Source organism: Sciurus vulgaris (genome assembly GCF_902686455.1).
Source record: "Sciurus vulgaris genome assembly, chromosome: 7".
Taxonomy (NCBI): domain Eukaryota; kingdom Metazoa; phylum Chordata; class Mammalia; order Rodentia; family Sciuridae; genus Sciurus; species Sciurus vulgaris.
The window spans coordinates 58167789-58184376 of record NC_136467.1 but is presented as its reverse complement, the minus strand read 5'-3'; the positions used below and the strand labels follow the sequence as shown (position 1 = coordinate 58184376).

Genomic DNA, 16588 nt, shown 5'->3' with positions numbered 1-16588 from the left:
TATGCACACTGGGTGGTAATTGTCAGTGCAGGGCCATCAGTTGTAACAAATGTTCCACTCAAGTGAGGGATATTAATAATGGGGGAGGCTCTGCGTGTTTTGGGTCAGGGGTATGTAGAAAATCTTTGTGCCTTCTACTCAATTTTGCTGTGAACCTACAACTGCTTTAAATGCTTTTAAAATAAAAATCAAATAAAAGGGAGTGGAAAAAGGGAGATTATTTGTGAAGAATACTTGTGGAATCTTTTAGTAACATCTAAAAAGATCTAAATTTGAGAAAGAAGTCTAGAGGCATATTCCCTGCTCCCTCTCTCTTCCTTTCTTTCTTTTTTTCTTCACTAGGGATTGGTCCCAGGGACACTTTAACAATGTGCTACATCCCTAGCTCTTTTTATTTTGAGACAGGGTCTCACCAAGTTGCAGGTGCTGGCCTTGAACTTGCAATCCTCCTGCCTCAGTCTTTCAAGTTACACACCTGTAGAGGCAGCTAGAGGCATTTTCATATGAGTCATTTATCGCTTGTATTAGTCTGGTCCTTCCCAGAAGCAACACCAACATGGTTGAATTCTCAGAGATAATATTAGGAGAAAACTTTGAAGAAAATGGGTCCAGGAAGGAGAGCCGATAATCAACAAAGTAAAGGAGAAGGTGAAGGACCAGTGCATGGAAGCCAGTGCAGCCTGAGAAAGGTGCAGCAAGAAATTTTGGGGTGTTGTTGAACCAAGGTTGTCAGTCAGAGGAATCCAGGGTCCTCCCAGGAACAGGATTGTCTTACAGTCTCTGCCACACTCGTCCCTGCCCAGGAGATGCCCAGGGGTAATGAGGATGCCAGAGCTGAGCTGCTGAGCCCTTGGCTAATTTCTCTGACTTGCAGTTACAGGCTTATGAGGCCTATTCTCCTGGCTAACACCACCCCTTAATTAACAAATATTCATTATCTTTTAATACTTATGCATCCTTGTAAATAAAACTCCAGTATTATAAACTACTCTTTGCAATCAAAATTCCAAGTGGCATCTATATATACAGTAGCATCTATATAGTGTCTCCTAGCCATAATTTCTTCCCTTCTAGATTGCTCTGTAGTTCCTGACACTCCTCTCCTCTTTAGGAATTAACAGATAAACCTATTCATCATGAATTGCTCCTGCACTGCTTTTTTGCCTACATATCTTAATCTGACACCTCGTTTAGAAAGCAGGATGCTGTTTTGTGAGCTTTCTCCATCTGGTTCTCTTTGGGCAACACTACTTTGCCACTACTTCATGCTCATTTATTCCTATACTAAGTCAAATTCCTATCTTGTCCTTCTACATTTGGACAAGATCTTATCAACTAGACATCAGGTGGTGGTGGTGGCAGGATTGGAAGATTAAGGAGAAACAGAGTAATGTTGAGAAGCCTAGCCCTACTATTGATGATCTGTGTAAGCTTGGGCAAATAAAGCCTTTCTAGGCTTTATTCTTCTCACCTATAAATTAGAGATAACAAAAGTTGCTACTGCATAGGATTTCTATAATAATAAAGTATATGTACTATATGTAATATGCACAATATACGTGTATGTATATCATATATATATAATAGTGCCAAGTTTGATAAGTACTCAAAAATTAATTATAACAATTATTATATCATTATTTTTATCTCCCTATTAGGCTCCATCAGCTGTTTTCATGTTAATTTATTAATGAACTAAAGTTTTTACAAAGCATTTCCCCTTACCAGGTCTTACATATAATGGCTACTACCATTTTTGGCACTCACTTTTGACACTTTATTATAGTCTGCTTAATTACTACAGATGGTAGAAAATACAACCAAAATAGAAATGTATTTATTTCACATTTCATGAGGTATAGGGTGTGGGTGGCGGCTCCGTGAGGGCATCATTGTCATGGGATGCTTTTATCTACCCACCCCATCATCTTCTAGGCCATAAGATGGGTTTAACTTCCTTTAAAAATTTTTTTTATACCTTTATTTATATATATGTGGTTCGGAGGATCGAACTTTAGTGCCTCACATATGCTAGGCAAACACTCTACCACTGAGCCACAACCCCAGCCCAGGTTTAACTTCTTGACATAATATCCACGTCTTAGGAGGGAAGAGGAGAAGAGAATGAAAAGCTTGGAGGCCAAGCAGTTTCCTCTAAAGGACTTACCATTTTGTGTAAGATGGCAAACCCTCCCCCAAGGACATCCACCCATAACTCACTGATGAAAACTGTGCCAAATTTTAGTTCTATCTGAAAAAAAGATAGAGAAATCAAGTATTTTTAGTTAGGTACATTTCTAACCTAAATATAATCACGGAAATGTTTTGAAAAAGGGAGAATGCATACTGGGAGGACAACTAGCCATGCCTTGTATGTGACTTATTTAATTTCACTTTTATAAATGACAGCTTCTAGTACTGTAGGCTTGAGTCTAGAATTTCATAATAAAATTTAGGTAATGAGGGTTGGGGAGATAGCTCAGTGAGTAGAGTGCTTGCCTTGCAAGCACAAGGCCCTGGGTTCAATCCCCAGCACCCCCCCCAAAAAAAAATTTAGGTAATGGGTTGGCACATTACAGACAATGTCAATCAGCAGGAGAACATAAATTATACTAGTTTTGAATTGAATTGCTGTCCATTTAGTCAGAGTAATTAGTCCACATTGACATGGATTGCTCTGGATTCTAAATATAGTGATTATCCCATAGATTGTCCCATAGATAATTAGGTTATACCATAGATAAATTACCTATAACTAGTAACTTGTTACTAGTCACTGTATGTGAGATCTGGGAAATGAGAAACACTTTAGGAAAGTTTTAGGTAAGCAGGGCATGGTGGCACATGCCTGTAATCCCAGGGATCTGGGGGATTAAGGCAGAAGGATGGCAAGTTCGAGGCTAGTCCAGGAAACTTAGAGAGATCCTGTCTCAAAAACAAAAGAAATAGGGCCTCGGGTTGTGGCTCAGTGGTAGAGGGCTTCCCTGGTATGTATGAGGCCCTGGGTTCAATCCTCAGTATTGCATATAAATAAAGTAAAGGTCCATTGATGACTAAAAAGAATTTTTAAAGTAAATAAATAAAAATAAATAAAAAATAGAAAGGACTGAGGATGCAGCTCAATAGGTTCAATTTCCAGTATGGAGTGGGGGAAGCAGGGAGCTTTTAGTTAACTAGAAAATTAACATGAAAATAGGTGATAGAGTCTAATAGGGAGATAACCAGTTATCCATAACTAGGAAGTTAAGCAGTATTTGAAGTTGACTGCTTAAACACTTAAGATACCTTTATTATGCTATTATGACAGTGTATGAAATTACATCCCATGTTTCTGGGTAGGGAAGTCAACTTACATAGGCCGGTGCTTATGTGTTATCTATAATGTGTTACCTATATGTAACTCAAATTCTTTTTCAGAACATAACAAATATGAATAAATAAGGCAATATATAATTAATACAATTTAATAAGCATTGCAAATTAGAAGAAAGGTCATTTTCATTTCTTCATTTAATAATTAGATCCTCTCTTGCAAAACCCTCACTCATCTGAAAGAATGTGTGGCATGTAGATGTATCATATCTTAGTTTCAGGACAGGACCTCATCTGAGCAATTTGAATGTCTTGTTAAATCAAGTGTGGGTGTCATTCTGGTTAGTTATTTAGGCCAAACTAGGAAGAAAAGAGAAGTAATAGTGGGCCAAGATGTGGCCCAGAAACAAGACAAACATAAAATTTATAATAAAATATATTATATTAGTAAGTCAGTGACTAATGATAAAATTCCATTAAAGCAACTTTTTTATTTTGTCCTTGAATCACTTCATAGTTACTATATCATAGTGTTATATATCTAGCCAGATTTTAAACTTCTAAAAGAAGAATGGGAAAGTACCCTATATTATAGGTTTTGTATCTCCTTTTGCTAAATTTTCTTTATAGTTAATATAAATGTCTTGAATTAAAGCCTTGGATCAACTTTTTAGTCACACTGTTTTTTGGGGTTTTAAAATTTATTTATTTATTTATTTATTTTTGATTCATTGTACACAAATGGGTACAAGTTTTTATTTCTCTTGTCGTACACAAAGTAGAGACACACCTTTTGTGTAATCATACAGGTAATGATGTTTTTGTCTCATTTCATTATCTTTCCTTCCCCCAACCCCCTCCCCACCCCACATATCCATTTACACAATCCATCCTTCTTCCATTCTTCCCTTACCCACCCCCCTGTTATGTATCATCATCCACTTATCAAAGAAAACAGTTGGCCTTTGGTTTTTTGGAGTTGGCTTATCTCACTTAGCATGATATTCTCCAACTGCATCCTATAGTTACACTGTTAACTGAATGGTGAATGAACTTGCAACCATTTAATATATTAACATGTACAAGATACACCATTAATTGAATGATGTCACTTACAGTTGGACTTAGTTTTAAACATAATGAAACATAAAATATGTTATACTTCTTCAGAGCTGGAACTCTAGAAGACTGCATACTTGTTGAACAATAATGTAATTACTCAAGCATCAAAGAAACTCTTGTAATTGCCTTTAAAGTCAGTTAAAGAAACAAACTGGGTAAGCTAATGCATGCCTGTAGTCTCAACTATTTGCTACTTGGGAGACTAAGACACTTGGATTGTCAAGTTCAAGTCTAGCCTCAGCAAGCTAGTGAGACCCTGTTTCAAAATGGAGAATAAAAAGGGCCAGGGATGTAGCACAGTGGTAGAATGCTCCTGGGTTCAATCTCCAGTACCAGAAAAAAAAAAAAGAAAGAAAAAGAAAAAGAAACATACAAGAGAAATTGTTGCCGCCCGCAGCAACAATCCCGCAGTAATTTATCGGAGGTGGACGTGAACTACTTTTATTATCTTTATCTGGGCTACTTCCTTGCTTGTTTGCTTGTTCACTAGTTTATAGAGGAAGAGAGGCTTTGCTTACTTTTAGTTTTAGAGGAAGAGAGGCTTTGAGAGGAAGAGAGACTTTGCTTAGAGGAAGAGAGACTTTGCTTAATTTTAGAAGTGCTAAGCTTTCAGAGAGGTTACTATTATCAGAGAGGCTATTTCTTAGAGGTCTGCTGCTTCTTCTTAGAGGTGCATCCTGCATCCTGCGTCCTAAAGGTGCATGCTAGAGGTGCCTGCTATCAGAGGTGCTTTCTATCAGAGGTGCTTCTTAATGGTGCATCCCGTGACCTACAACCTAGAGGTCTGTTCTTAGTTCTCCGTTCTGCGATCTGCGACCTGCAACCTGCGACCTGGAGGTGTGGCTTTAGTCCTCCCTCCTGTGATCTGTAACATGCGACCTGTAACCTGCGACCTGCAATCTAGTCATTCTGCGTTCTGCGATCTTCATTCTGCAATCTGCGACCTAGAGTTGTCTGCTTAGTCCTGTGTTCTGCAGTCTGTGATCTGGAGATGTGTTCTGCTTACTGCCATCCCCTCCCAGGTGAAGAGAATGTTTTATATACCTAAGGCAGCCAATCAGCTTAGGATTAACTAGCACGGTTGGAGCATGCGCCACGGTACCAATTAAGAATGAGGAACATCTGTTGACCACTAGCGCAGAGGAGACATTAACTAATCAGGCAAAAGTAGATCATGCCGTGTTAACACTAATTATGCACCACCTCTTGGCTCAACACCAGCCGCCATCCTAGAGCTACCCAAACATGTCTCTGCAAGAAATGATTCACATTACTTTATAAATAAATATAATTATCAACCACTCCCCCGAAAGAAATATGTATGTTGGATCATCTAACTTCACTCACAATATTTGGCCTTAGATGACCCTTGGCTGTGTTTAAAACAAAATTGCTCTCAAAGGATAAATTTTCAACCATTAAAATATAACAACATGTATATGATACAAGATCATTCTAACACAGTGTCTCCATATTGAGAAATCTTAAACTATGTACACAGGCTTTATTTATGTGGCAAGGACTGTCTATAATTAACCCATGAATCACTCTTCCTAAGCATTCAAATTTGCTAAAATATTAATATTAATGATACACCAATAAGGAGAACATTTTTAGCATGTGTTTCCTAGAACTCAAAGTTGGTTAATGATGAGTATGTTCCTAACAATAGTATCATCAGGGGCCACAGAGCTCTGACTGAGTTTAGTAGGAGAACCACTAAATAATGTGACAAAAAGCATCTAGGTAAAAAGATTTGACTTCAGCTTGTGCAATGGAAACCACACACATTTTTAAACCTTTGGCATTAACTTATTTATTGAAATACATATTTTGAGGATGCTTGACATATATATTTCTAATACAGGGAAGTTTTAGACATTAACTAGAATAATTAGTTGTTCTCTACAGCTTGGTATCAGCTGAGAGGTTGACTTCATGCAAGGGTGTGATAAAGTTAGCTGTGTTAAAGCGGTGTGAAAGATAAAGTTTGACCCTCTGGTTTATGCTGCTTATTCTGTTTTGTTCAGTTCCGCAACAGTTGGTAGAGAGGTTTTTAGAAGCCAGAAAGACCAGACCACAACAAGGATACAGGTTCAACTAAAGCTGCTATTATGTCATAACTCTAAATCAAACCATTGCTATGGTTTGGATAAGTGTCCCCCAAAGGTCTATGTGTTAAAGGTTTTGTCCCCAGCCCATGGCACTAATAGGAGATGGTAGAACCCTTAAGAGGTGGCATGTAGTAGGAGGTCATTGGGGGCATGACCTTGAAGAAGACAGTGAAAATCCAGCCCCTTTCTATAGCTCCTTACTTCCTGGCTGCCATGAAGTAAGCAGATTCCTCTCCCATGTGATACCTTCCATGATGTGTTCTCTCACCACAGGCCCAAGACAATGGGGCAACCAACCATAACCTAAAATCCCCAAAACTGTGAGCCAAAATGTACTTTCCCTTTTTAAAGTTGATTACCTCAGGTATTATGTGACAGTAACACAAAGCTAACCAACACAATCGTAATGCAATTATCATTTTGTCTGTAAAACTCAATGATAAGATGCTTGAGGATAAAGATCATCTGGGTCTGACATGTCAGGGATTCAGCAATGCCCAAGTTTTTTCCTAGGATATTTCTATATTCAAATAACTAATAGGTTCTGTGGTTGTGAAGAACAGGCGAAACTCACAAATTACTGAAATATTGATTACCATTTTTTTTTTTTTTTTTGCGGTGCTGGGGATTGAACCCAGGACCTTGTGCTTATAAGGCAAGCACTCTACCAACTGAGCTATATCCCCAGCCCTTATTACCATATTAATTAACTGAAGTTATACTTGTTTTTAATATTATAAGATGTAAACACCTCTAAATTGACATATAACCTATAATGAATTATAATTCATTTATTCTATCTTAATATTTTTGAAGGTTCATTTTCATTTTCTTCTGTTGTCATAGCCCTCCAGCTATTTCAATGTGTAACAAAATGGGAAATTCAATGTTGAATAAATGGAATATTACAAAATAATAGTGACATGGTGAAGTACTTAAATAATGGGATTTAGAGTCAGACAGACCTTGGAGTCCAAGCTCTGCCATTTAGTAACTATGTAACCCTCAATAAATTACTCAATTGCTCTTAACATCATTTTTTTCTCTATAAAAAAAAAGTAGTTAGGAGGATTAAATAATGCTTATAAAGGGACATAAAGGGAATTTGGGGGTGACAGAAATATTTGATATCATGATTATGAAGATAATGACACAACTACATGCATTTGTCAAAATGCACAGAACAGGACAATTTAAAAAGTATGAATTTTACTGAAAGTCAAATATACTTTAATAAACCTAACTTTGAAAAATAAGACAGGGCTGGAGTGTACCACACACAAAAGTAATAATAAAATAAAAATAAAATAGTGAAATTTAAAGTGCATGGAAAGTTATTTAGCACAAGCATATACTTAGTAAGTACCTAATAAATGATAGTTTTATATGACTATTAGAATTAAGAAAAATTAATTCTTCTCTTGTCACAGTGATAATTCTCCCCATAGTTACTAAATTTTAGTATTACAGGCAGTGAATTGAAGATCAAATCCAATATTCCCTATAATCTTCTTCTGAGGCAATGTCTCACTAAATTGCAGAGGCTGGCCTTGAAGTTGTAATCCTCCTGCTACAGCCTCCCAAATTGCTGGATTATCGGCATGAGCCAGCACATCTACCTTCTTCTGCTCTTTAAGTGTTCAAGGAAAATGCAAAAGGATCAGTGAACACTTATTTCCAGTTCCAGTGCTGGATATTGCTTTATTCAACAAGGATGTATTATACGCCTACCAAGGGTCCAATTCATTGAGATTCAGGGAGTGAATATAGCCATTCTACCAAATTAAACACTTTATTCATTCACTCTGCAAATATTGATTGAATATCTATTACACACCAAGCACTTGCTAGGTTCTAGGAGTACATTTGATGCTAGGGAAAAACAATTTCTGCCCTTATCAAACAGTCTCATGGGGAAGATGGATTTAATCCGAGAATCACACAAATAAACATTAAGAGTAACAAAAATAAATGGATACGGACACCTGACCTGGAAACATTCACACCAAAGAATGTCCAATCTAAAATTTTGCAGAGATGAGAATAAGCAAAATAAGCCAAGAGTTGTAGTTTGTTGTGCAGATAAGAAGGTGAAAGATACCTGGAATCTCAGTGGCTCTGGAAGCTGAAGCAGGAGGATTGAAAGTTCAGTCTCAAAATAAAAAAAATAGAAAGGGCTGAGGATTTGGCTCAGTTGTTAAGTGTTCCTGGGTTCAATATCCTTTACCAAATAAATGAAAAAAATACTTAATACAAATGGCACTGGACTTCCTTCTGGTAATCTCAAATTGAGAAATCAATGCATGTGGCCTGCCGGTGCAGTGGGACAAACCAGAGGCTGAGGCAGGAGGCAAGGGCGATTGTAGTGCCTGCCTTATTTGTTTTCTCTATATCATGGATCATAATCCTGTGCTGCCCACTGCCTACACATAGGAAAGGTTTTTTTTTTTTCCTTTCATTTATTTTGTTCTAGTTTTTTATGACAGAGGATCAAGTCTGTTTTAGTTACTCCATTATGACCAGAAGCAGAATTCCTTTCACTTTCTATTCTTGCAACTTTTATATACATGTGAATTTTTTCAAAATAAAACATTTGGGGGAGAAATGTTTTATTATTTGTGTGTGACTGAAGATAGACAATCCAGACAGCTGGACTTCTAACTCCAATGATCTTGGGATCTACAGAGTAGTTGGCCCCCATATCTGAAAATTCTAATTTATAAAAGGAGTGACCTGGGGTTCAGGAAAAAGGGAATGAGTGTGAACCTCGGTTGTCTAAGGTCCCAATTTTTCCAGTCACCTCTGTCCTATGGCTCCAAGTAATGGAGAATGAATAGGAGCATGAGTTCCTGGCCTTACTGCTTTCCTTTCTCACCATATGATATGTTGTCTCATAGAAACCGCTTTACAAACAGTGGTGGCAGATCCTTAGTAATTACAATTATGTTCTATGAAGATAAGTTATATGGTCTCCATTATATGTTAAACTTACTCCTGTAGCCTGGTCAATGAAGTGGTTACTAGTAGATCTGTTTGAGACAAGGAATTTTATATTTCAAATAATCAACTTACAATGACAGCAAATTTGTATCTTGTAGACTTCAAGGATATTACTTAATAATATAGCAGAAGAGAACTCATTTTAATTCTACAGTTCCAACATCAGTTTTCTATCATCTATTGCTACAGAGTAAATAGATGATTAAGCCCGAAATTTAGTGGCTTACTAGAACGCCATCTTCCTAAAATAGTATAAGCTCTATAAAAATGTTCATGACATTCAGAGCATTTCAAGAATTTCATGTTCCAACTTTTTAACATGATTTTAAAATAGCTTTATACTTTATTTTGCAATACATACTTAGGCTAAGATATATTTTTTATTAAGTAGCTTGAAAATAATTTCTTTCTTTTTTTTTTTTTTTCTCTTTCTTGGTACTAGGGATTGAGCCTAGTGGCACTCAAACACTGAGCCACATCCCCAGCCCTTTTTAATATTTTATTTAGTGACAGGGTCTCACTAAGTTGCTTAGAGTCTTGTTAAGTTGCTGAGGCTAGCTCTGAACTCATGATCCTCTGCCTCAGCCTGCTGAGCAGTTGAGATTACAGATGTGTGCCCATAACTGAATCTTTATGTTGTAGTTCATGATTTTCTATTGCCTCCATTCATAGTATATTTCAGAGGTTAGGAAATCAAAGGTGTTCAAAATTGGGTTAGCTGCCTATTGACTACACCTGATGATTGCTTTTCTTTTTAACAAATATTTTTAAAAGAAGAAAACATTAGTGCCTTTAAATAACAGAATCTAATTAGTTCATGATTCTGCTGTGCAGTTTTGTTCTGAGATGACCTCAAATGATCTCAAATGGGCCCTTTCATGTGCATGGACTCATTTGTGGCTTAACTGGGGCTGGAGTGTCTCAAATGGCCTCACTCTTGTTTCAAATAGTTGTCTGTCTGTTGACTGCAGTTGATGAGGTAAATTGGCCATACATCTTTCATTATCCAGCAGGATATTCAAGGAACATAGCAAGATTCCAAGAGAAGCAAAGTTAAGTCTCAGTGTGCAAGCAACTTTCAAGTTCTGTTGGCAATGCTTTTGCTACTGTTTCATTTGCTGAAGTAAGTCTTAGGACCAACCCAGATTTAAGGACTGAGAAAATAACACTCTGCATCTTTGTGAGAAAAGTAAAGAGTTGTGGGTATTTTTACGATCTATCACATGTCAATTTAAATTCAAAATAAAAACATAATAGAAGGTGAGATAAAGACAAAATAGTGTAAGGGGGGTTGGCCACTTAGAAGATAAGGGAAGACTTGAAATGGACCTCAGATTGCTGGATAGAGGAAATGGAACAAAAAAGACATTATGAGATAGTAGACCCCATCTGAGTAAAGTCTTGGTCGTGACCTGGGCCAAAGGAATATATTATTTTGCTTCAGATATCTTCCTCCCTCTTCACCTGCTCTATATGTAGGCTCTCCCTTGCCTAAAAGTCACTTAAGTGTGTTAGTTCTCCACAAGGTTTTATCTTTTCTCCTCCTTTATCCTTGTTGTATACATTTTCCTGGATGATCTTATCTACTTTCATGGAATCAACTCCTATCTGTTCAGTGATCATGTTCAAATCTACATATGCACTTGTGGCCTAGGACCTCCAGAACCATATTTTTCAATGAATTCTTAGATATCTCTACCTATACAACCTCCACATCTCATTATGTTCAAAACCAAGTTTATTTTTGTGTGCAGTGACTCTCAGTGACTCTGACCTTTCTCCTATATTCCTGTTTTTAGTTAATGATTCCATCTATTCATCTAAGCTGGAAACCTAACCTCAGTCATCCTTGATGGCTTCTCCTTTACTGACTACAAGTCTTAGTGATTCCAACCTTACATTTATTTTGTATCCATTTCCTCCTCTCCACGCTCACCCCACTGCCTTGGTGCGGGCTTCTACCACCTATCACCCGACTTGTTGCAGCAACCTCTTAACTAGTTTTCCTCAAATAGTTTCACTTGACTAGTTTCTCCTAAATTCACTCCATCCAGGATATTCTATAAAACCCATTGTTCATGACACTTCTCTTCTTAAAAAGGTAAGCTGAGTTCCTGTGTTGGTCAACTTTCCATCATGATAACACACCTGAGATAACCAGCTTATAAAGGGAAAAGGTTTGTTTTGGCTCATAGTTTTGGAGGTTCTGGTTCATGGTAGTTGGCCACATTGGTTTTGGGCCTTTAGCAAGGCATCACATCATAGTGGGGGTGCATGGCAGAACAGAACTACTCATCTCATGGCCAGGAAGCCAGAGAGAAGAGGAGGAGGAGGAGGAGGAGCTGGGGTCCCAGTTTTCCTTTCAAGGGCACATCCCCAAGGACCGGAAGAATTCCCATTAGGCCCCGCCTCCTAAAGGTTTCACCACCTCCCAATAGTTCTACGCTCTGGATCAAGCCTTTACTACATGGACCTTTGGAGGACACTTCAGATTGCCTACAAAGCTAAGTCCAAACTCCTCAGAAGCATGCCCTACCAAGTGGTTAGCAACTTGGCCCCACCTGATTTTACCAATCTCATCCCCTGCCACACTGCCTTACCCCTTACCTCTTTTCTTCCTCTTCACTGAGCTTCTAAATATTCCCTACCAACTGCTCTGGCCCTTTCACAATTCTGGGCCTTGACCCATGTTGTTTACTCTTCCTAGACTATCCGCCCTCTCTTCTCCATCTGGTAAATTTCTAGTCATCAGCTATAGCTCATAAATCTGTCACCTCCCTGGTGATGACTTCCCTGAACTATTGAGATAGAGTTAGTCACTTCTGTGTTCCTATTCCCCTTTGTCCTTTCCTCCAGCAGTGGCCATTCTTTACGCTTCAGGCTACATAGCCTCTTTTGAATACCTGTGCTAAGTTGGCAAATTTTTAGCCCCATGAGTTTCATTTCTCTGAGGTAGAACCCAGGAAACCTAAATTTCCCTTGTAGCCAGGAAGCAGTTAAATTACCAAGGTTCTACTAATCAGATATGACTACATATAACTTTTAAATTTTTTTCCCTGGAAGTGAGTGATATCTGTGCCAGGGGTTGAGATAGGAAACTAACCTTCTAATAAGATCAGTTTGGACAAGTCTTTGATTCTGGGAGTAGCCAGTGGCAGAGCTGCTGGTAAGTAGCTCCTAAAGTTGAGAGATGATGAGATTAGCATTTGCCAGATCAGTTTTTTGGGGTGGCTGGGAATATTTAAATTACAGAGTCTGACTCTGGCTCTCTCAGATAGTTTATGAACCACCTAAAATCCCTTGATAAATTAAGTTACTGCTTAACTCAGTGTGGTGATGCAAGCCTGTGATCCCAGCCAATTGGGAGGTTGAAGCAGGAGGACAGCAAGTTCAAGACCAGTCTCAGCAATTTGACAAGACCCTATGCAACTTAGGGTCTTTGATAAGACCCTTAAGCAATTGTCTCAAAATAATATACATGTATATATATATATATATATATATATATATATATATATATGTATACACACACACACACACACACACACACACACACACACACATATATATAATATATATGACTGTGGATGTTGCTCAATGGTAAAAGGATCCTGGGTTCAATCCCCAGTACCAAAATAAAATAAAATAAAATTAAGTTACTGCTTAAAGAAGTCCGAATGAATCTATTTTTTACATTGATTTAAATTTCTGTTAGGCTATTAGGACATATAGCTATATAAACAAATATTTCAATGCAATGTGAACCGTGAGATAGCATACATATCTGATTCACTGGTGGCAAAAAAGAACAAGTGGAGTGAGGAGTTCTGCTTGGAGGACTCAAAAATGAAAGACTGAATTACTGAATATGTAAATATTTGAGCAAGGGTGTCTATGAGTTTTTTTATTTCATCTCTCCCTTTTTTTCTTTTTCCCCTTTTCCTTTCTCTTACTTCTTTCTATTCTCTTTGCCCTTGAAGGTTCAACTCAAGTTATCTTTGTAATTCATCATTACCTACCACATCCCTTCCTCCCTCCCAAAGTACCCATAATGCCTTGTACATACTTCTAGTGACTTTCCTACTCTTTGATGTGTATCACCTATGTATCCACCCCCTCTCCAAGCCAGGGCCTAAACTCAATGAATTCAGTAAATGTTTCTTGAGCAAATATGAACTTAAAAAGCAATGATATACCACCAAATTCCCATTAGAAAGGTCCAAAAGGATTGAGACTATCACATATTGATGAAGATGTTAAAAAACTGGAAACTTCAGTTGAAGGAGTATAAAATGTCAAAAAGTCATTCTGGCCTGGTGTGGTGGCGCTCAACTATAATCCCAGCGGTTTGGGATTACAGGAGAATTGTGAGTTCAAATCCAGCCTCAGCAAAAGTGAGGTACTAGGCAACTCAGTGAGACCTGGTCTCTAAATAAAAATAATAAATAGGGCTGAGGATGTGACTCAGTTGTTAAGTGCCCTGAGTTCAATCCCAGGACCAAAACAAACGAACAAACAAACAAAAGTCATTCTGGAAAACATGATGAAAAAATTCACCAAAACCAAATTATACCAGAGATTGAACTTCTGGATGAGAACACACACACACCCTCCTTCAAAAGAAACCAATGCTTATGTCTAAGAATCAAGTTAACTTTATTTACAATAGCTCCAATATGAAAACAATAAATGTCCATCCACAGTAGAATGGATAAATGAATTGTGGCATTTTTATATTGTGAAATACTATGCAATAGTTTTTTTTTAAATAAAGAGCTGCTACAAGCACCAATATGGATGATTTTCACAGACTAATACTGAGCAAAAGAAACCAGACACAGAGGAGTACATATTGTGAGTCCATTGAAATGAAGTTCCAGGAGAGCCAAATTAAGAGGTTGGAGTAATGTAATGGTTAAATTGTACAGGAGGGAAGGGTAATGCACTGGAAGTGAGCAGAAAAGAATTTCTGAAGTTTGGAAGATAATCTATACTTTTATCATGGCATATTTAAAAGCCATATCCAGGACTTTGTAGGACAATGTCAGCTGTCCTTCATTGAAAACATTTTGCAGTTCAACCAAATAAATATGCGAAAATTTGAATTGTGTATTTATGATTTGTGCCTTTTTACCATATGTAGGTTTTATCTTGATGAAAATGTAAATAAAAATAAACAGAAATGAATTCTTTGAAGGAATAAGAGCTGGATATTCAAAGAGAAGAAGAAAGAAGGTCATACTCTACAGAGGGACTTGTACTGCATTGTATTTTTAGAAGGTGGTTCTTGAGTTCTTTATATTGTAATGATGACCAAAATAATTGTCTGTGTACTTCCTTTGATTAAGTATTAGTTGCCTTTGCTATTTAATCAGAATTGTAAGAATGAGCAGGTGACAGACACCTTGTGGAACTAACATTTCATTCACTGTGAGGGATCTATTGAGCCCTTTGGGAACTGGAGAACGTGGATAATGTCCTTCTGCTTTTTATCCATTTTTGAGATGAGAGTACAAATTAGTTATTCAGACTCTGGAGGAGAGAGAAAAGGAGCAGGTACTCCTGTTTACAAACATGAACATTCGGGACTATTGCCCAAGCCACCCAAAGGCCTTAGTGGAAGAGCCCTAATTGCCAGGCGGTCAGGCACGGGATGTGCCTCTCCCATCCTTCCCCAGGTGGGGCTCATGGCTAAGCAGCCACTCACTCTGCCAGTGGGGCGCAGGCAGGAGCGGACAACAACTCCGCGGGCGATCAATGGGAACTGCACCCGAGGCTTCATTGAACCCAACCTGGTTCTGGCTCCCAGCCCGGAGCCCTGGCAGGAGACGCAGTTCTCAGGACGCCCAGTAGGTGTCGCTGCCCCACATTCGGGGACCGGGGGCGTGTTGGCCCTACCTGGGGCTCCCACGGAGCGCGCCTCACCTGGGCTCGCGCCCCTTGCAGCCGGCGCCGCTCTGGGAAGTTGTGTCGCCGCGGTGCAGTCACCTCCACTCGGAGAGCTCCCGCTGCTGTGTTGGTCGCGCTCAGCTCTGTCCTCTTCCTTTAACCCTCTACCGTCCCTGGCGACGAGGGGGCGGGGTCCGACGGCGCGCTGGGAAAGGCAGGCGAGCTGGCGCCCAGGTATGTTCTTCCACAAGGGCTGGGCGGGGGAGAGGACGGTGTCCGAGCAGTCGGGAGAGCAGGCTGAGAAGATGCCACTGTCGCCACCACCTCAAGGAGATCCCAGGGAGTCCAGCCCGTCCAAGGCCCCCAAGAAGCACGCCACTTTCCACATCTGGCGCTCCAAAAAGAAGCAGCAGCCTCCGCGGTCGGATTGTGGCGTTTTCGTTCCTCACCCGCCCCCCGCTCTGGTCGGAGAAGCCAGGTAAGTTCCTCGCCGCAGCCTTCCAGTCTCATCTCCTTCCCTTGCCTTGTCCCGCTGCTCTGTTGGGTTCTCTCCAGTTTCTACCGACCCCACTCCGAGCAGAAGAAAGCCCCCGAGTCTGTTTTGCCCTAGAGAAGTGTAATCTGGTCCCGGGCGGGAGCAATCCTGGCAGTGATCCGGTCCCTAGCAGCTTGTAGATCAGATCAAGAACCAGCGAGAACTTGTGCCCACCCAAGTGGCCTTTAGACTGACCAAGACTTTATGCAATAATGTACATTATCAACCTGCTAGGGAGAAAGGGGGCGGGGGCGGATAGTGAAGGGTTATGACCAAAATGAATGATGCTAGGAATCCTACCTGGGGGCTTAGGTAATATTTTTAATAAATCTTTAATTTATCTTTATTGTAAAGATATCCATTCTAGAGATATGCCTTCATTATCCTCACAAGATCTGAATGGAGGAGGAAGTAATAGGGATAATTACTCCTTTTTTATAGGTGGAGAAACTGAGACTGAATGGTAAATGGTCCCCATTGGAGTCCGTGACAAAACTAGGGGGCATCTAATTATTCTAAGTGTAATTACTATTGTGATTTTCAAGTTTTACATTCATTTTGTGGGATTTTATTCTATATGTGTAACTGTTCAATAGTACCAGAATTTTGATGATTT

At 39.1% G+C, this 16588-nt stretch overlaps 1 protein-coding gene across 1 annotated transcript in view; it reads left to right on the top strand.

The window, feature by feature from the left end:
• Nucleotides 1-15444: 15444 nt before the first annotated feature.
• Nucleotides 15445-16588, top strand: part of CRYBG1 (crystallin beta-gamma domain containing 1) — a 226187-nt gene continuing 225043 nt past the window's right edge. Inside the window, exon 1 of the mRNA XM_079149028.1 lies at nt 15445-15915. Coding sequence (XP_079005154.1) covers nt 15674-15915 — 242 coding nt within the window. The 5' untranslated portion in view covers nt 15445-15673. The remainder of the gene's footprint in view (nt 15916-16588) is intronic.